Source organism: Bombus flavifrons, chromosome 2 (genome assembly GCF_040668555.2).
Source record: "Bombus flavifrons isolate JBK064 chromosome 2, iyBomFlav1_principal, whole genome shotgun sequence".
In the NCBI taxonomy this organism is placed as follows: Eukaryota; Metazoa; Arthropoda; class Insecta; order Hymenoptera; family Apidae; genus Bombus; species Bombus flavifrons.
In genome coordinates, this window is record NC_138443.1 from 3860253 (window position 1) to 3879708 (window position 19456).

General features: G+C 27.5%; 4 protein-coding genes across 6 annotated transcripts; 1 reads left to right on the plus strand and 3 right to left on the minus strand.

Annotated features, from left to right (window-relative positions):
• Positions 1 to 888: 888 nt before the first annotated feature.
• On the minus strand, positions 889 to 7528 carry Tao (Serine/threonine-protein kinase Tao). Of its 2 annotated transcripts, none has more exons than XM_069129204.1 (12): positions 7185 to 7528; positions 5797 to 6235; positions 5346 to 5694; positions 5034 to 5209; positions 4739 to 4901; positions 4290 to 4639; positions 3967 to 4212; positions 3673 to 3900; positions 3314 to 3553; positions 2720 to 2977; positions 2229 to 2485; positions 889 to 2002 (listed from the first exon to the last, which is right to left on the minus strand). In XM_069129204.1, the coding sequence occupies exons 2-12, from the start codon at positions 6100 to 6102 to the stop codon at positions 1882 to 1884; spliced, it is 2694 nt and encodes an 897-aa protein (XP_068985305.1). In that variant the 5' UTR covers positions 6103 to 6235; positions 7185 to 7528; the 3' UTR covers positions 889 to 1881. The 2 variants fall into 2 exon arrangements, with proteins under 2 accessions (XP_068985305.1, XP_068985296.1); XM_069129195.1 differs by having other exon boundaries at positions 5797 to 6239.
• Positions 7529 to 8020: 492 nt separating this feature from the next.
• Positions 8021 to 10974, minus strand: car (vacuolar protein sorting-associated protein 33A). The gene is made up of 8 exons (XM_069129216.1): positions 10841 to 10974; positions 10420 to 10616; positions 9850 to 10334; positions 9609 to 9729; positions 9390 to 9550; positions 8755 to 9300; positions 8559 to 8681; positions 8021 to 8462 (listed from the first exon to the last, which is right to left on the minus strand). Exons 1-8 carry the CDS (start codon positions 10943 to 10945, stop codon positions 8374 to 8376), a joined length of 1827 nt encoding a protein of 608 aa, XP_068985317.1. The 5' UTR covers positions 10946 to 10974; the 3' UTR covers positions 8021 to 8373.
• Positions 10975 to 11305: 331 nt separating this feature from the next.
• Positions 11306 to 17543, plus strand: Fancd2 (Fanconi anemia complementation group D2). 2 transcript variants are annotated; one of them, XM_069128158.1, is made up of 17 exons: positions 11306 to 11541; positions 11602 to 11955; positions 12112 to 12385; positions 12474 to 12537; positions 12607 to 12833; positions 12915 to 13275; positions 13351 to 13784; positions 14448 to 14539; positions 14614 to 14788; positions 14853 to 15110; positions 15193 to 15526; positions 15654 to 15969; positions 16057 to 16263; positions 16410 to 16707; positions 16782 to 16999; positions 17103 to 17311; positions 17390 to 17543. In XM_069128158.1, exons 1-17 carry the CDS (start codon positions 11382 to 11384, stop codon positions 17513 to 17515), a joined length of 4107 nt encoding a protein of 1368 aa, XP_068984259.1. In that variant the 5' UTR covers positions 11306 to 11381; the 3' UTR covers positions 17516 to 17543. The 2 variants fall into 2 exon arrangements, with proteins under 2 accessions (XP_068984259.1, XP_068984250.1); XM_069128149.1 differs by having other exon boundaries at positions 12474 to 12833.
• Tango2 (transport and golgi organization 2) lies at positions 17499 to 19454 on the minus strand. Its single transcript, XM_069128172.1, has 4 exons — positions 18932 to 19454; positions 18483 to 18732; positions 18047 to 18265; positions 17499 to 17979 (listed from the first exon to the last, which is right to left on the minus strand). Exons 1-4 carry the CDS (start codon positions 19071 to 19073, stop codon positions 17766 to 17768), a joined length of 825 nt encoding a protein of 274 aa, XP_068984273.1. The 5' UTR covers positions 19074 to 19454; the 3' UTR covers positions 17499 to 17765.
• Positions 19455 to 19456: the final 2 nt, after the last annotated feature.

The following is a 19456-nucleotide window of genomic DNA, read 5'->3' on the forward strand; positions in this document are numbered from 1 at the left end:
ATTTTGAGGAAATGCATAAATTGAATTGAATTATATGCTAAAAATAATATTGTTTACATTACATTATATTTTATTTAATCTCGCATATATGTTTCCATTTTTACCGAATAAAATAGCAGGAATTTATTGCTAAAAACAATATTTACTTTCAGCATATTATTTATATTAAATGCCAAAACTTCGAATATATAGCACTATATACATGGGTACTTAAAAAACACCACTTAAGTTATTTTCTACTTCTTTGGAAATAAAAACAATTGTTGAAAACATGAAATATTTGATATTATATTTAAATATACTAAATTACAATTAATTATTTTTAGGACTTTTTATAATTTGTTATTTCTTATTATAATAAAAAATTATAGATAAAATACTCTATTGTACATTTAAATTATTGAAGAAAAATTATAAAAATTTAGGAATTAATCTCAATACATTATAAGATACAACGCTACTTTCATGTTAATCATTAGAATTTTATAAGAAATTTGAAAATATAATACAAAATTATATAGTAATACAGTAGTATTATTATAATCTTAAAATATGTGATTAAGAATATTATAATTATAAAATATCTGAACATGACATCAAACATTTTTTATCTAAGACATTGTCTTTTATTTTTAAAATGCTAACCTTATTACTTAAGTGAATTATTTAGGTATTTCCCACTGTATAAAGTTTCTTATTTTTTATGTCAAATATAGAATAATATGGTGTTTTAAAAAATATGTATCATGTATTCAATTAGAAAAATCAACGTAATTATGTAAATAATTTACAGAGACTTGCATCAAGGCTGCATATGCAATAATATCAAATTAAAATCAAAAAAATATATTTTAATGTTGAAAGGAATTTGAAGTGGACACTGTCATATTTTGGTAATTCAACAATAATTTTATTATCAATTTAATTTTTGATATTGACATTCTTTCTTAGTAATGTAAAACAAATTGTATAAAATAGTAAAAAAATGTCTTTCAATTTTAGAAATTAATTTCTCATTGAAATAACAAATATTATCTATTATGAATGCATTATTATAACTACAACATAAGATACTGTAACTAAATTTTTTCATTAGTCTGTCACTTTGTAAATATCTTAATTACATTAAGAATGCAATTAAATAAATAAATCGACTCACTCAGTTTTTGTTAAATCAGACTAAGTGTCACTGAAAGTTTGAAATAAGGTTTTCAAAGATCAACACATGCAATTGTCAGTAAGATTATTTAATACTAGACCTTCGATAAGTTAAAATCTTACCGAAAATATTATTCCTGTGTTGTGCTTATTTCAAATCTTCAATTAGTCAAAATCAAATGTATAATAATTCGAGCATTATGATTATACTGTTTTTTCTTTTTTTATTATAATTGCAAGATATTGATAAATAAATGTCTCTAAACATTTTCTGTAGTCGCATATAAAATTTTCTGTATGCTATAATAGCTGGCTTACTTCAAGCCCAAGAACATTAAGATTTACTTTTCAGTATAGTAGATGAGACTGATACTTAAAAGAGTTTTCCTTTTTAATCCTATTTAGTTCACAAGATATTTGGATATGGTTAATAAATATTACAACGTTGCAAAAAGCATCTAAGTTCTTCTTCAATATGAAGCTCTCTTTCCAGATAGATCACATTGACATATTTTGATAATTAAAAAATATGCTGTTACATTAATTTCAGTCCAATACACATTCCCAACCCTAACAAACCTTTTAGGTTTGGGTCAATGCATATAACGAGCCAACTTTTGCTATGTATGTAAATCATTGAATTAAACGTCGATAGACTCGTTATGCATTCACTACAGGCAAACGTACATACATACATATTCTATTAATTGATTATGATTAAAATTAAAGACTATTAGGGGGGAAGGATGTAGAACTATTACTGTGAGCCAGACTTAACATTGAGCCACTAAGGCTTTCATCGTCTGGGTAAGATTCTTTTGATGCCTCAGCTATCGCCAGAGCACTGCAATAATTTGAAAAAAATGTATATAGATACATCTACAATATTTCTTTCTAAAGTTCTTAAATTTATCTTTCTATTTTATGAAATAGTAATGAATGATTAGCTTAGCACAAATATGAATTAAAAATAGAAGTATAGAACTATAGAACAGTTGAAACATTTTCTTCTCTCATTAATATTTACGAAATTTGTTCGAACTAAAAACTATGAATCACAAATTACATACCTGAATCCTATTCTTGCACTTTCCTCATCAAATTGTTGTAATTCACGTTCTTGTCTTTCATGTAATAAACGTATCCGCTCACTACGTTCACGAAGGAATTCCTGAGTTTCAAGCTCCATTTTCTGTTCAAGCAAAGCTCGTCTAACTGATACTCGATCTTCTAATTCACGACGTTCTCTGTTTCTTTGAGCTTCAGCTTGCATTTTATTCTTAGATTGATATGCCATTAGAATTTCTAATTCATAATTTAACCTTTCCTATAAAACATATGAGAAATAATTATTACATTTACATTGCTGTGGTTCTAATACTTGTAGGATGTTTGTTTCAAGCATTATCAAAACCAAGTTTTAAAATTATAATATGAATTTTTTTGTATATTTGAACAAAATCATATTTTTACAAATTCATTGAAGAATGTTAAGTTCGCGAAAGAACGATTTTAAAAATCTTGTAATTTTATCAGTTTTTAAATAAATGCAACATTTTACCTTGAGGTTATGGCATTCAACTTCTTGTGATTCATCTAAACGTATACTTTGTTTCTGGAGCATTTCAGCAATACTTTGTTCATACTGATCACCCAATAAAGCTAACTTCCTTCTTTGTTCTTCTTTTAATTTTTTGATAACAGCCTTTTGCTCTTCTTTAGCTGTTGTTTGTAATATTTGAGCTTTTAATGCCTTATATTGTCGCGTTTGTATTTTACATGTTTCCCTAAATTGTTTTCGAATTTGCATTTCTTTTTGCTAAAATGATAATAAAGTATAAAAAACTTTGATTTATTTATATAAGATCTAAACTTTTATTATTTTTCCCGATATCGGATTTTATTGTTTAAATAAAGTGTTTATATGTTATGATGTTGAAATATATGTTTAATTTATAGTATTAGATATATGAGGGAATATGTGTTTAGGATCGAAGAGTGGATGAGTGTGGGTCTTTGGATGCTGTAAGAGTTGTATGGGAGTAAATGGGAATTAAGTATATATAAGCCAAGTCCTTTTTCTGAGCTGTGAAGTCGAAAAATAAATAAATAATAATAATACTATCGTTTTGAAAAATTAAAACATGTTACTTACTTTGAGACTCTTAGGTTGCTGTTTGAGCTCCAATGCATGCTTTTTACGCAAATCACGTTCTGCTCTTTGCATGTAATCTTGTTGATTAGAAAGTTCTGTAGCATGTTGTCGATGAACTTGATCTTCTCTAAGAGTATGAACTGCCCTTTGTTGCCTGTATTCAAGTTCTTGTGTTTTTTCATGATGTCGTAATAACATATTATGTGCTTGTTCTAATTGTTGTTGTCTCTTATTTAATTCCTGCATAATACAAATATATTTATAACATATATTTTAAAAAATGTATTCAAATATAACAAAACGTTGATAACAAAGTAAAAAGAAAGAATTATCTATATAAAATAAAATACTGTACTAACTTCTCGAAGTAGCTCTTGTTCCAAACTATGAAAAACAAGTAGCTTTTTTCTACGGAATTTACGAATTTCGAGGTCAAGGTATTCTCTTTGCCCTCTTGCAAGGCGTTGCTCTTCTTGCGCTTCCATTTGTCGTAAATTATCTTTGTGACTCTGAAGTGTAGCATCTCGTTGTCGCTTCGGTGTAACTTCATCCTGAGATAATTCTTTTTTCCATCTTTCTTTATAAACCTTAAAAAAACAAAATATCATTAATCATAAAATATTATTGAAAAATATAAAGCTTTTTTGAATTACCTTATAGTCTTTCTTTTGCTGTGCTTCTAATGCTTTCCGATCTGCTTCCTGTCTACTTGTTATCTCTTTGTGTAGTTTTTTCTCAGCATTTTGGTTTTGTTTAAGCTTACGTTCTAATTCTTGCAAATGCCTTAATTGAAGTTTTTCCAATTCTTTACTAAATTGTTGTAAAAGAGTTTCATATTCTTTATCTAATAATTGTTTATGGGATTCCATTTCCATTTTACAACGTTCTTCTAATTTTACCTTTTTAAATAATTATAAATGAGATATATTATTCAATAAAAATTACATAATGTTTAGATATTAAATTAAGCACTTACCAAAGCACCTTGATGTTCCCGCCTCATTCGTTTATATCCACTCATTTGTTCATGCATTTCCTCTTGCATATGTTCTTTTTGTTGTTTAGTTACAATCGATGTCGTCCTAATTGTTGCAAAATTATTGGCACCATGTTCAAGAAGATTGGCAGTGACACCACCTGCTGATATTTTATGTCTATTTCGTACAGATCCCGTGGAATAATCGTTTGCATCAGCATTTGGCAGTGGCAAGCTATTGGTGGAGGAACTTTGAGAACTGGCAGAAACACCCATTGAATGAATTGAATGCTCTGAGGTAATTGAATTGCTCTTGCTACTATCACCACCTGTTTGTTCATCTGGAGTATCTATAAGATACAAGTAAAAATATAAATATAAAAGTCTAAAAAAGGATATAAACAAATACTATGATCTCAAATCAAATTTCAACTGAAAACTTAACATACCATCAGCATCACCAACTGTACTTTCAGTTTCACAAGCATCGATCATTAAGATCTTCTTCATTTTCCGATAATTCAAATTATCCAATTCTCTAACAGCAGCTTTCGTTCTCTGAATTAAGTCTATTAAAACTTGTGGAGAACGCGTTCTGGTGACAAATTGATGCTGTAAAATTGAAAGCCTATAAGAAAACAACTAACTAAACTATAGTATATCTGTTTATAGGAAAATTGAACAGTAAAGCAGCAAAAAATCTATATACTGCAGATAAAATAAAGATTTCTGTAGAAGACTCACTGATAACAGTTTACCAGAGGCTGGCCTTTCAGTTGGACTTTTAGTTAGACACACTTCGACGAAGTGACGGAAAACATCTGACCAGTCTGGAGAATTTAAAGTTGGTGTGTCATTCTGAGCAATGTGATACAGAGCACTCATAGCATTCATATTAAAATAAGGTGGTTTTCGCTCCGCTGAAATTATAATAAATATCCACATAATCCAATAAATATTTTGGTCTATTTTAAATGATTTGTTTTTTTATATGTTTCTAAAGTAATTTATTTTTTAACACAGTAAAAATATGTAACTAAATAAACATTTTAATACCTAATTCAATACATGTTATCCCCAAAGACCATACATCCACTTTTCCATCATATTGTCCTTCATCCATAGCTAATATCACTTCTGGTGCCATCCAATAAGGAGTTCCTACAAAGCTATTTGCTGGACACTTTATGCTTGCCGATCCAAAATCTGCCAATTTTACTGTACCATTTTCGGTAAGTAAAATATTTCCAGCTTTGACATCTCGATGTATTCTTCCAAGAGAATGAAGATAATGCAAACCACGTAGCACACCTTCACAAATTGCAGCTATTTCATCTTCTTTTAATGGTCTCTTATGAACTTCAATAATGTCTGATGCAGAACCAAGGCAATATTCCATTACCAACTATAATTAATTTATAAAATTCATCACTGACAATTAAAAGAATGCTTATAACACAATATTATTTAAGATATGACTTATTAAAATAATTCTGAAAATATATACCCAGGCAGTGTGGTCCCTGAGATAACAGCCCTTATACTCTATTGTATTAGGATGGTTAAGTTGCCTAAGAAATCGAATTTCTTTCAAGATATCCTGCCACTTCTCAACAGTTTGTTTCCCCACATATGACATTTTCTTGATGGCAACAATTTCTTTGGTAAGCAAACATCGTGCATAATAAACAGCCCCAAAACTGCCATGCCCGATTTCACGTAAGTCTTCAAATATTTTCTCCGGATCATTTTTTTCAAATAATTCAGCAATCTCTGGGTCCTTAAGGCTACCAGGCCTTGGAACAGCTGGCATAGTAAAATGTTAATAATTAAATAACCAAGGCCTATTTCAGACACCTTTAGACGTCTTCTTGTCTTTCAATCTTCTATGCTAAATTTTATAATATTACTTAATCCTCTGTCAGTCCATTCCAAAATTTAACATTCTATCTGTGAAAAAGAAGCAAATTATATTATTTTTAACTTTGATAATTAATAACTAAACACTAAATATTATACTACTTCTAATTTGAATATATTAATTGAATTTACTTAGATGATTTTTCATTTTATTTAATATTAAAATATGATTCACATACAAAGTATAAGGAATAAAGTAAATATGTTTTTCACTAAAAATAGACATAATTTTTAGTTAATTCTTGATATTTCTACAAACTTTATATCGTATAAATTAAGTTATTTTTAATTAAGCAAATATGTATATAATACATAACAACTTTGTATATTATAATGCACTGTGATTTGCATACCTTCATTTCACATTTCTCCTAATTTAATTTTTTATAATACATTAATAGCAGCAAGTCTCTCAATAAGTTCAATGACAAACAATATTCAACAAACACAAATACACAAGTTTGTAGGATCTACAGGGAGTACAATTAAAAATCTTTCCTCGCTATAAAACGTATTTATAATTAAGATGAGCTTGACACTTATCACGAGGTCCTCAATACGAAACACACTATTCTATACGTGGAAACTCATTTGACTTGAATAAATATCATATGTTTTTAAACGGAAAATCTGCAGAGAAGATCGAATCGAATGTTATCAATAGTACGTGAAACTCTTAAGGAGCAAGTATTTTGACGGTGAGAATAAAAATAATAGTAAAATTGGGGTTGGTAAGCAAAGAAGGCGGTCGAGTGAAATTTGCAGGAGGTAGAAATGCGGGCGTAAGGAGGGTTGGGTCTCTGACTCGAAGCAATCGCGTCAGATTGGTCCCGCAAATACAGTAGAGGGATATCGTCGGTATAGCCAAAAAGGCTTGCCGTGTTTGGATCGGGTGTACAACATCGTGGTCAGATCCCGGTATATCAACTGTAATTTCCCAAAAACTCCGGCAACAAGGAAAAAAGTGATATTCACCTCCAAAATGGCGAAGGAGCAGGCACAGAAGCATGCGCGCAGCTCCGAGCACTCTCTTCAGGCGGAGCACCTCTTTTTCCTGAACTTGGCCGATCCTTCGAGCATATTAAGATCTGAGGATCACGATTTTTTGTTGTGCAAACGCACCGCACCCCGGAAAAGTACACGCCTCGTACGTGTCACGCACGTACGCACACACGCGCGAGACGCGACAATCCGCGGCAACGCAACAATACGGCACCCACTATCGGCCGGACACACGAGAATTCGCTAACTTTTTGACGCCTTTTCGGCTAGCCTGGGTGTACTCTACACAGCAGGCGAATTCTCCGACGATGATCAGTGGCGCCTCTACGTCGATCAAGTACTAAACTAAAAAACATTACCGATAACTAATAGCTACTACTTTACCAATTTTACGCTTTTAACTTAATAACATAAAACAATGTTAATAAATAGAAAACGATCAAAATATACGATAATACTTGATACGTCATTTAAATTTTAGAAATTTATTGTGTGTAATAAAATATAAAATAGTGTTCGATTAAAATTAGCTTTGGTATTTGTTAATTTTAGATAAATGAGAAAATACGTTTAATAAGAATTTTATAATGAATTTATTTTTATACTTTTTCTTTTATAAATTTGTTGACAAATTTTATATGATTTTGATACATATTTTAAATAACTTATACGCATATATGAATACAATTTGTTATCAAAATAATCATAACTATTGTATAAATATGTATATAATTTTATCTTATATATGTATATTTAAAATTTTACGAATAATTTATAAAAGCTTCATTTTTTAAATTTGGCTTTCATATGCTATCAAAATTTAACTTAGTCTAATGTGTAATACAAGGTTAGTTACTGCTATTTATGTATATACATATTGATATTATATACAATTATATCAAACTTATACATATGATACAAAAGTGATTTTTTTTAACTATACATATAATTTGATACATGTGAACATTGCAAAGAAATGCTTATAAAAGACTTCTGAAGGTATAAATTAATAATTTTATCATATCTGTACATGTATTACTCTACTCTTTTAATGAATATGCTTGTTAGAAAAAAAGAATTTACACATATTTTTAAAAAAATATGTATAATTATTTTGCAGTCAGCAATGTGTACGCATAAAATAATGTTCAATTTTATTAGATTATGTACTTTCTAGGTTTTCCATTAATGACATTAAAAATGTGTTTCCATTTATTAGTTTTGTAGTGCAGACAACAAATTCTACATTTACTGAAAATAGAAATTTTTCTCAAAATATATCATACATATAAACAAAAAATCAATTGTAAAGTTTCAATAATATAATAGATTTATTGTATTACTTACAATCTTCTTGCTGAGATAGAAATCTCAGTGCAGAAATTTCTGCAAATGTACATCCTCCAATAAAGAAAACCATTACTAATTTTGGTGGTTCTGAATTGAAGTCTTCGCTAGTAATAGAATTTCCTAAAAATTTAATTTATATCTATATCACCTATGATATAATTGAAATTATATTTTTTTTACATATATCCCTTACTTCTCCCGGATGACAGTATGTTATATGGTGGGCTACTAATAGTAGGGCCAGGTAATAATCCCATTACATCATTTAAACCTTGCCAACCATTTGGTTGTACAAGCTGCTCTGTCAATCGAACACTTAGTGGTGCATATATAGAATGAACATAACTAATATCCTTCGGTGTAATTTCACTTTCATCTTCAACAGTAAGTCGTAGTGCTTTTCGTAAAACTGCATACTGACGCGCAGATTGTTGTTGTTTTAATAATCCGGCTTTTTCTAAGTTTAATATAGTCGGTAAATTATGATATCCGTATGTTTGTATTATTTCTCTCTTATAATAGTCCAATAACTTTGGCTTGAGTCCAGAATTTGTTAAGGATTGTATACAAAGAAGACGTAAAACTTTTAAAAGTGGTTGTTGTTGTATTATCATATCTTCTATAAAAGTATTTGGTTTATCTGTGTCAATACAATTCAACAACTCTTGCTCTACTTGCAATGATTCTAAAAAATTACTAGAATCTGTTACTTCTTTTATCATTTCAGCTATTGTTGTATCTAACAACGAAATAAAAATAAGTATACAAAATAAATCATACTATAATTAATGACAATTAATATTATTAAATAGAATTTAAAAAACTTACGTTTTGCTAATGATTGCTTAGTAGCTAACATATGTGGTAATCGTGCTATAAATTGTTTAATTTCTTGCACACTTTTATCTCCATGTCTCTCATCAAACTGTGATGAAATAACTTTAGCTTTTTTACTAAGAATAGGTCCAACTCCATTAAAATTTTTATCCCTACAATTATAAAGGCTCTGTAAAATATGAAATCATATCAAAATATAAAAATACTCACCTGATTTCTGCAAATAATTCTTCTCCAGAATTTAGTATAATTTGTTCTTTTTCATTAAGGGTCATTGTTGTTGGAGAGTCTTGAGAATCATGAAATCTTCTTGCTGGCAACTGTACAGTATCTGAAATTACAATATTTTAATAAACTAAAAATAACAAATTATAATAAAATTACTTATAAGATATTTTGTTATAAAAGATAAACTAAACTAAAGTTTAAAAGAAAGTAAAAAAATACTAACTATATTTTATCCCAAAAATTTCATCTATTAATCCCTCATACGTCAATTGCGTAACTAGAGGTGAAAGTAAATCTACAGAGCGATCTAATAATAATAAATGTTCTATAGTAGATGACTGAACTGATGTTGTTTTATTATCCTCTTCTTCTCTATTTAATCTTTCTAATAATTCCCATACTTTGCTAGCAGCAGGTCCTCTTCCAGTAACTTTTGGAATTTTTCCATATAATCGTTGTAAACCTTGAATAGCTTGTGCAACTTGATACAAACAAGTGGGATCATTTTCTAAATGAAATTCCTTAAATGAACCACTAAGCTCCATGGAAAGAAGATCATTATCAAAAGGAAATAAGTCACATTTAAATTCTTCTATTAATGTGAAGCTACCAAATACACCACGATTCTGAAGCTTTTTTTGACAAAGAAGACTTTTTCTTGGTACAAAGAACAAATGAAATTCTTTGCGTGGTCTTTTCCCCTCTTCTCTATAAATTTGTTATTATGTAAGCTTTATAATATTATCTTATTGAAAATTAAATTTAAAACAAATATTTCTTATTTTATACATACCCATGAACATTTTCAGCAATTAAATCCATAAGTCCTAACTGAGGTCTAGTTATAAATATTATATTAACAATATTTGGTGGTATTGTCAAACTTCCACCACATAAAGGATACATTTTAACAACATCATGTTCTTCAAGCAAATTATATTTTGCAACAAGACCAATTGGTCCTTCAAGAGATTGATCCCATATAATTGCCTATTATAAAATACAAGTCAAAATATTTCTAACACAATATGTTTACTGATAATGTAAACAAAACATATAAGATAACTAATTATACTTTAATTGTACTTTAAGGTAAACTATGAATAAAAATAAGTTAATTGACTTTATTCATTAAACTAGTAACAACACATATTATCTAACAATAGCAATACATATTAATAAATGGTGAAAGATTGGAAAGTTTATTGTAATACCTTTGTGCCATCACACTTTTCAAGCAAACAGAGTAACTGTTTCCTGACTTGTACTTGAATAATTCCCACATTTAGACGCCCTGTCGATAAATGTGCCGATGACATATTTTTAATCCTATAATTCGCACACAATTGTTAAACGTACACCGCCTTCTGTCACTTTCGTATCTTAAATACTGTTCTCCTCCCTTCTCTGTATGTACGTATGTATATACATTCGTAAATTTGTGTCTTAATCTTACTATAAATTTTGCTATCAGTGTTACCACTATTATTTTAGAATATCTCATTTAAAAATATATAAAGATATTTTATATAAAAGTATAATATTTTGATTTCTATATATTTTTACATTTTAACAATTTCCATTGTAATAGTGTAGTTTATTAATTATCAAATTTCTTATAAGGAAAACTCGAAGTATGTAGTTATTTTCAATTTGATAGTGTGCATATACACATTTAATTTTCATACTACCTCTTTATACTTAGCGCGAAAAGATATTACATATGATCGTACGCAAAAGTACAATCACTTAATCATGGATAAAAGAAAATTAAAATTTAGAGGCGGCTTACATAAAAATTTAATAGGAAGTCCAACATCTTCAAGAAGTGACATATCTCAAACTAAATCTTTAATTGAACAGTTGCCAAGAAATAATAGTACGTTATTAGCCGGAAAGGTCTTTTCAACTCAAAGTAAGCTCATTGATGAAATATTTCGAAATTAAAGAAAATTATTAAATAAAATATTTACAGGTCAAAACAAATTGTCAGATGAGGATATTTTTTCAAGTAAATCACGTAAGGTAGAAGTAAGAAATGGAGAATCATTATCACGTAAACGCAAATTGTCAAGTCTTACTTCGTCAAACTGTGACAGTGACGATGATTTAGGTTTCCCTTTGGCAGAATCTACAGTTTTAAAGAAAAAACGAGATGATTCTGACACTATATCAGATAAATGTGAAAATAGTCATCTCAGAAGTTCATCAAATTTATCAATAATTACAGAGAAAGATGTTAATGCAATTTCTATTACAAAGTGTAAATTTCTTGAGTTTTTACATGACTCAGGTATTAAGATAAATCCAGTTGTTCCACATGTACTTTGTAAGTACATCAATTATCTAAAGCTTCAATTATATGATGGATATTAGTTGTATATAAATTTTAAAGTATATTTGATAGTATAGTACATAGCATATTTAAAAGTATATTCGATTAATGTTATAATATAAATACATTGTATTCATTAAATTATTATAGGTAAAGATGTCATAATGGTACAAAGGAAAATGAAAGAATTACTAAATTCAAAAAAATATAAAAAAGATGAGTTAATTACCCTAATGGAAAAATATTTTGAAAATGAAGAAAATTTAAAAAATGCTTTAAGCGATATGGAATTACTTATTGATGGTGAAGTGTCAAATGTGTTACATAGTTCTTCTCTTATAAGGATTCTGTTACAAGTTTCTGAACTATATCCAGAAATATATAGCAGTCTTTTGTCTAAACTCAATGAAGCTATACTTATAGCGTATGTTTTCTATTGTTATAATAGTTTCTTATAGTTTTCCACAATTTTTGAATGTATTTTTATAATTCTTTTAAACATATTTTTTTAGTGATTCCATTGAATCAGTATCTTGGGCTCTTCCATTATTGCAACAGTTTTGCTTCTTGGATGTTGTAATTAATTCTGATGCTTTGGTCAACAATTTAGAACAACTTCTAGAATCATGTCCTTTATGGTTTCAGAGTGAATTAATTATGCTTTTACCTGACATTATATCTGACAAACAACATCAAGCTATTGCTGAAATTTTGAATAAAATTCTGGAAGATAATTCTGAATTAATAAATTTAATATTATATTGTATGGGCAACTTAAATCTTCGAAAAGAATATTTGGATGAATACAAGGAAAAAACATTAAATTTGTTGAAAACAAATGTTAAAGTAAACGCAATATCAGCTATTATAAAGTATGTTTTATTAGTTAGAAAGTACAGTATGGAAATACAATTACATGTACAATTTTTATCTATTTTCTCATTCTTCTACAGGTTTGTTTTAGAAGATTGTACAAATACAGAAATTTTTGAAAAGACATTAAAGGTATTACGCAATACTGATATACAACCTCTTGTTGGAGAAAAGATTGAAGAGTGTTATCAAAGTCAATTAAATATTGTGAATACATTAAAAATGAGTATGCTTCTTTCAAAAAATATAGTAAATGCGACTATAACAGTTATAAAAGATATTACTAAAGATCCAAAACCATTAGATATCATTCTTTTGCTTCTTATATCTTTAACAACAGAAGTGAAGAGAAAAATTATTGAAGCTATATTTAAACAACATATACGATCTGGGTTTTATAGAACGAGCTTATTAAATTTATTATATAGTGATTATAAACAAGTTTGTACAACATAATACAATGTTAAGATATTGTCTTTGTTAAAACTTTAATGTAATTGAGATATTTTTTTATAGGTTGTGCAAGAACTGCAACCTATTGCTTTACAAATATCTAGCAATTTATTAAAAACAGATGAACGTGTATTTATTGACTTTTCTATTGATTGGTTGCGTTTACAATTTAAATGTCACAAAGAGGATGTGTTCAAACAACGAGAGATTCTAGAAAGAATTATATTCCTTATGGGTGATTGCAATCAAACAGTTAAAAATAGTCTGGCGTTTCTGTGCAAAATGGTGGAAAAAGAAGAAGACAGACAATGTCTAACGCCACATTGCAATCATCTTCGTATTTTACTTGAGAAAATGGATAACTTGAATTTAAAAGAAGTTGGTACATTGAATGACTTATTGCAACATTTATGTACAAGCCCTAATGTTATAGCTGATTCTCTACGTGATGACTTATTCATACTACTGCAAAAACAACTATCTAATTTTAAACCATTGTATGTATTAACATCACGAAAAACAACGTGAAAAAAAATCACCAATTCTGAAATCTGTTGTCAAAGTACGATTCTGAAACTCGCTTTTTCGAGTTCCTTAATTTTGAAATAAATTTCGATTGATCTTATGATTTCAGAGTTTTAGAGTTCAAAGTTCGGTGGTTTAAAGTAGATTCTTTCAATGTCTTCTGCATAACTAGTCTTATGATCTTAGAAAGAAATAAAATAGGTACCATAGTCCCAGAATCATGAGTTACAAAATCGTAGTTTTGTGATTATCTGCATATAATCCTATGGCTTTGGCTGAACTATCTTATCTTAATATGTAGTCCGCATTTGCTGCTATGTTCTCCAAATGACTCATAGTATATCCCATTTTACTTTTATAATAATTTTTTCTCCAATCTGGTGTACATTATTATTATTACATAGTGAATTTGCATTTATATCCTTGTTTCTAATTCTTTCATCAAATATTGAATAATGCTTCTAATATCTCTAGAATCAATGAATACATAATTTACAAAAATTTTGCTTTGACAGTAAGTTCCAAATTGGTTATTCTTTTCCTAATATATTCTAAGTAATGTGCAGAATGCTTTTAGTGAGAAGAAAAACATTATTTTCTGATACTGATTTTATTTTTAAATGATTATATTTTAGCACAAAATGTAAAGGTGTTTTAGGAGCAGTAATGGCAATAAAACATTTAATGCAAAAGACAGAGAAGTCTGATGCAGCGTATAATTTATTTGGTAAGCACCATGAACTACCATTATTAAAGTTTACATCTAAGTCATAAAGATACTAAGACTTTTTAATTTTATAGAGACAGTATTAAATAATGTGAAGAACTGTTCACGATCACAAGCTCTGTTTTATGATCAGCTGACTTGTATCATTTTACAAACTCAAAATATTAATACAAAATTTATAAAAAGACTCACAGATTATATTGAAGAAGAATTTGTTATTACAAATATGATTGATAAGTCAAGTTATAGGTATATAATATTTTATAATCTTTAATATAATATTCATTTATCTTATAATCTTGTGTATATTTAGAGGAAATTTAATTCCTAAATTTGGATTGAATAAGGCTGAAGATGAGCCAGAAAATTGCATTTTAACTTTTGAAGACAAAAAATATGGCGCAATTGTACCAATTTCTTTCAAACTTCTCAGAACTTGTTGTATTAAACTTAGTGAAAATGAAAATCTAGATGCTATAGATTCTCTTTTAGGATGTGCAATATTAATGCCAAAAGATTTTGATATAGCAGAAAATTCAGTAATCGATTTAATAATATGTTGCATTAATTGGTAAGTTAAAAATTAAATAAGTAAATAGAAATATAGTATTAATTTTAAATAAAGGTACTACAAAAGTTTTATTTTTTTGTAGGTTTCGTGAAGTGATTAGTGGTTTTGTTACACAAAAAGATTCTTTGTTACAGAAGCAAGTATTACAACGATTAGACAATTTGATAGATTTACAAAGTGAATTGAGCACATTGTTCTCTTTGTGTGACACAAAATATCAACCACCTCCATGTTATTTTCATCAGTTTCCTCTACCGCCATTTGTAAGAATAGATAAAAAAGTTGGAAGAAAAGGAAAAAAAGAGAAAAAGAAGTTCAAAGAAAAATCTGTTAGTATAAACGAAATTAAAGACTGGGAATTGGGTTCTTTAATATGTTCTAAAAATCCAACATATTTTAGAAAATTCGATGCATCGGTATATATATTTTAATATTAAATAATTAGTATTAGCGAAAAGCACTTTTTTTATTTATGTTTATATACATTAAATATTATTTACATTGTCTTAGACTTATTTTTATAATTAGCATAATATTTCGTAGATAGTACATCTATTAGATATAAAAATGGACATGGATGCAACACAATCTGTGAGACGCAGTATATCTATAAAACAAGTATGTTTTATTGTTAAAGAACTCCTAGGAATCTTTGAGCATGACAGTAGTGAGAAATTTATAAAGGACTTAATTAAATTATTACCAAAAATTTGTGCAAAATTACGAGATATTGTAGACGTTTTGAGAGAAGAAAATGAAGCTCAAAGCAGAGAAGCTGTCCGATTATTGTTATGTCTTCTAACAAAAATTTTTAATTGGAAAGGATTTGAAAGTGTCACTTATAATATATTATTACGAGGTATGACATTTATATATAGTATATTTATACATAATAATCATATTGTAATTTATAATATATTTTAATAATTTGTACATACTTGTTTAGAGGGTTTACGAATTTTAGCAAGTCAAGTTGATGAAAGCAATATTACATTAAGATCGTGCAAAGAACTTGTTACAGAATGTTGTAAATATTTTGAGTCTTTGTCCGATATTATTACACAAATATCATTATCAATTTCATTAATCAATATGTGTCAATCATTAATGAAACATTCTGAATCTTATACTAAGGAAAATAAAGAAAAGTATGGTGAGGAATATTATGTATAATATGCATGCATAATATATATTGCATATTATGCAATTCATAACTTATTAAATATTAATTTTATATCTAAAACATATTATATAATCATTATAGTGTTCAAAATAACCATTGATGGCTATCATTTTTAGCAAAAATGGCATTTGGATTTTTATGCCTTCAGTGGCCGGAAGACAATCATTCCAGTACTCAATATAAATCAACTGTAATTGAATTGTTAAATAGTTGGATTAATAATGAATCGCTACCATTACAAACAGTAACTTCAATTTTGGATTGGTTACCAGATGAAACTTCAGAATTGGAGAAGCCACAGGATAGACTAAGTAGAATACCTTCCATATCGAGAAGTAACTTTCATTTTTTATTTAAAAAAATGTTCGATGGTTTAATTAATGGTATAAAAACAGCGTTGCAAATAGCTGATAGGTACATATCATGTACTTAATAAAAATTGTTTTACATGAAATGAATATTTTATAAGTTTACATGTTTTTTATCAGAGATCCTAAAAGAATAGATGTATGGTATGAAGTTGCGAAAAACGTGCAGAAGTTAGTTCAAATATGTAAAACATTAACAACAAAAAATAATTTATTGATATTCCTAAAATATATGCCTATATTATTGAAATCTTTTTTAAACCTTGGAATGCCAGTTCTAGAACATAATTTAAAATATCAAACAGAAGAAGTAACAAAAATATTGAAGATGATGCAAGGTATAAATTTTAAATTATCAAATAAATAGAATAAAGTAACAAATAGCTAAAAAGATATTAATAGCAAAAAAGTAATACAAATTATACATAAAATTTGTTTTAGGAGGCACACGATATTTACATACAATATGTTGTGATAGTGCAGAAAAGAAAGATCTCACATTATCAAAATATATTCCTGCAGCAAAATCTATATTAGAAAGATTAATATACAGTGTAAAGGGAATGTTAGTTCTTAACAATAGCCCTACTGCTTTTTGGATGGGTAATCTTGTTAACAAAAACTTAGAAGGTCAAGAAATTTTTTCTCAGGTTTGTATTTTTTGAAATATATAATCTTTTAATGTATCATATTTTAATTGTATTTTATATACTTACTGATATTTCTAGAATTTATCATCAGAAGAAAGCTCTGTACCAAATTCTAACATAGCTGATGATACAACTAACGTATCGTCAGATATATTAGAAAGCGATTCGAGTGATGACCTTGTTAATGAAAATAATGTGCCATAATATTTTTTGTACAGAAGATTTAAAAAAATAACTCTACTAAACCTAAATAGCATAAAACAACATATTTTTATAATAACAAATTTATATTATAATACTTCTTTGTGTACTTTATACATGTACTTTTATACACGTCCAAAGAATTGTGTATTTACATTTAACATATCAAATGTTATAAACTAATAATATAATTATTAATTAAGTAAAATATTAACTATATGAATATCGTTTACAATTATTTTTATTATCACTGTCAATTTCTACATATTAATTTGTTACTAAATATTTGACGTTTCCATGTTAAATTCGGCATAAGTGTTTCTTCAACAAATGTTAGTTCATTGTTTCCATTAACCAACAAAATAGAATGAGTTCGTGTACAATATCCATCAGTTGATACAAAGATTGAGCTGAGTTCCTTATATCTTTTTGAACAACGTTTTTGCAATTCAGGATCTGGCAAATATCTGGAAATTAAAAGAATAATGTGTTAATAACAACAAAAACTATAATTGTTTAAAAAATTATGCATACCTTTCTTTTGATTTCAAAAATTTCAGAAGTTCTTCAATTAGAGTCATTTGTCTCGACACCTTAATATCCTTAACAATATTTTTGAAAATTTCTTTTCCTGCTTCAACTTTTTTATATGGAATATCAAGACCACTATTACCAAAACCTAAGATATTGTCTTGACTTGAATTAGGTCCTGTTGAATTATGAGAACTGCTCAGATACTTAACATCTGCATTCCTAAATGAATTAAAATATATATTAAGATTTTAATTAATTTATATATTAATTAAAGAAAATGTATATTATTAAAATATATATATAAATTTATATAAATATATATATTTTTTAAGTATATAATATACTTTATATATTAAGTGTATATATATATATATATATTATACTTTGATTATTAAGATTTTTTGATTATAAAAATATTATAAATTTATTCACATACTGTAAATCTATTAAAACCAAAATAAAAGGATTATATATTTGATTTTCATTATTCTTCTTGTATAATTTGTCTAAATATGAAACTGCAGAATCATTTGATGTAATAAAATTAGGCACTAAAAATCCTCGTCCTTGTTTTGGTATATTAGTTGAACTTGCTTCATCAGATAAATTTAAAACAACACCAGCTTTTCCTGTTAATGACATTGCTAGCCAAGTCCCACCTTCTTTTCCAGGCTCCATATCAGTACCTAATAAAATATAAATTATAATGATTTTTAATTTGGAATTAATTATTCAATAATATATTAAGATAAACATTTTGTACAATATATACATATATATTACTATATATATAAATTTAGCATGTAATTAATTTCAAATGTACATTACTATATATATATAAATTTAGCATATAATTAATTTCAAATGTACATAGCTTTAACTTACCTCCTAAACATAATGGATGGTGTTCCCAATAATGAGCTGGTGATGCTGGACGTTTAAAATCTTCATCTCGGTTTGAGACCAAAATCAATCGATATGACTCAGAATCAGCATCAGGATTACGATAAATAAATAAAATACACATAGTTGTAACAAATTACTTAAATACTACAGAGCAATATCTGCTTATATTACAGACTTTTGTTTTATACCTCTTTTATTGTATGTCATTGATAAGATTAAACACTTTTTAATCATAAATTAAGATAACGTTCTGTTCATTGATAACTGAAGATAAACTAGTAAGACATCAACATACATTTACATAAAGCATGTAAATTGAAATTACATTTTACAATCTATAAATGTAACTTTTTGAAATAAGAGGTAAAATTATGAAAAAGGTAAAATAATGCTCATAATTTTAATTATATTTATATACAGTTTTGCCTCTAAATAAACAACATACTCGGGTCCGGTTAAGTGCTTATTAAGAGTCAAATATGCTATTCTGCTTGATTTTGTTCT

Excerpts from the sequence above, each read along its gene's own strand:
- Tao (XM_069129204.1), bottom strand. The coding sequence starts at position 6,102 with ATGCCAGCTGTTCCAAGGCCTGGTAGCCTTAAGGACCCAGAGATTGCT. Across the intron at positions 4,640-4,738 it reads TACAGTTGGTGATGCTGATG|ATACTCCAGATGAACAAACA; the intron begins GTATGTTAAGTT and ends TGTATCTTATAG. Across the intron at positions 2,978-3,313 it reads AGCAACCTAAGAGTCTCAAA|CAAAAAGAAATGCAAATTCG; the intron begins GTAAGTAACATG and ends TTATCATTTTAG.
- car (XM_069129216.1), bottom strand. The coding sequence starts at position 10,945 with ATGTCATCGGCACATTTATCGACAGGGCGTCTAAATGTGGGAATTATT. Across the intron at positions 10,335-10,419 it reads ATTGCTGAAAATGTTCATGG|AGAAGAGGGGAAAAGACCAC; the intron begins GTATGTATAAAA and ends ACAAATTTATAG. Across the intron at positions 8,463-8,558 it reads TCTATCTCAGCAAGAAGATT|TAAATGTAGAATTTGTTGTC; the intron begins GTAAGTAATACA and ends TTCTATTTTCAG.
- Fancd2 (XM_069128149.1), top strand. The coding sequence starts at position 11,382 with ATGGATAAAAGAAAATTAAAATTTAGAGGCGGCTTACATAAAAATTTA. Across the intron at positions 16,708-16,781 it reads GCGTTGCAAATAGCTGATAG|AGATCCTAAAAGAATAGATG; the intron begins GTACATATCATG and ends GTTTTTTATCAG. Across the intron at positions 17,312-17,389 it reads GTCAAGAAATTTTTTCTCAG|AATTTATCATCAGAAGAAAG; the intron begins GTTTGTATTTTT and ends TGATATTTCTAG.
- Tango2 (XM_069128172.1), bottom strand. The coding sequence starts at position 19,073 with ATGTGTATTTTATTTATTTATCGTAATCCTGATGCTGATTCTGAGTCA. Across the intron at positions 18,266-18,482 it reads TTGGTTTTAATAGATTTACA|GAATGCAGATGTTAAGTATC; the intron begins GTATGTGAATAA and ends TAATTCATTTAG. Across the intron at positions 17,980-18,046 it reads TTTTTGAAATCAAAAGAAAG|ATATTTGCCAGATCCTGAAT; the intron begins GTATGCATAATT and ends TTTAATTTCCAG.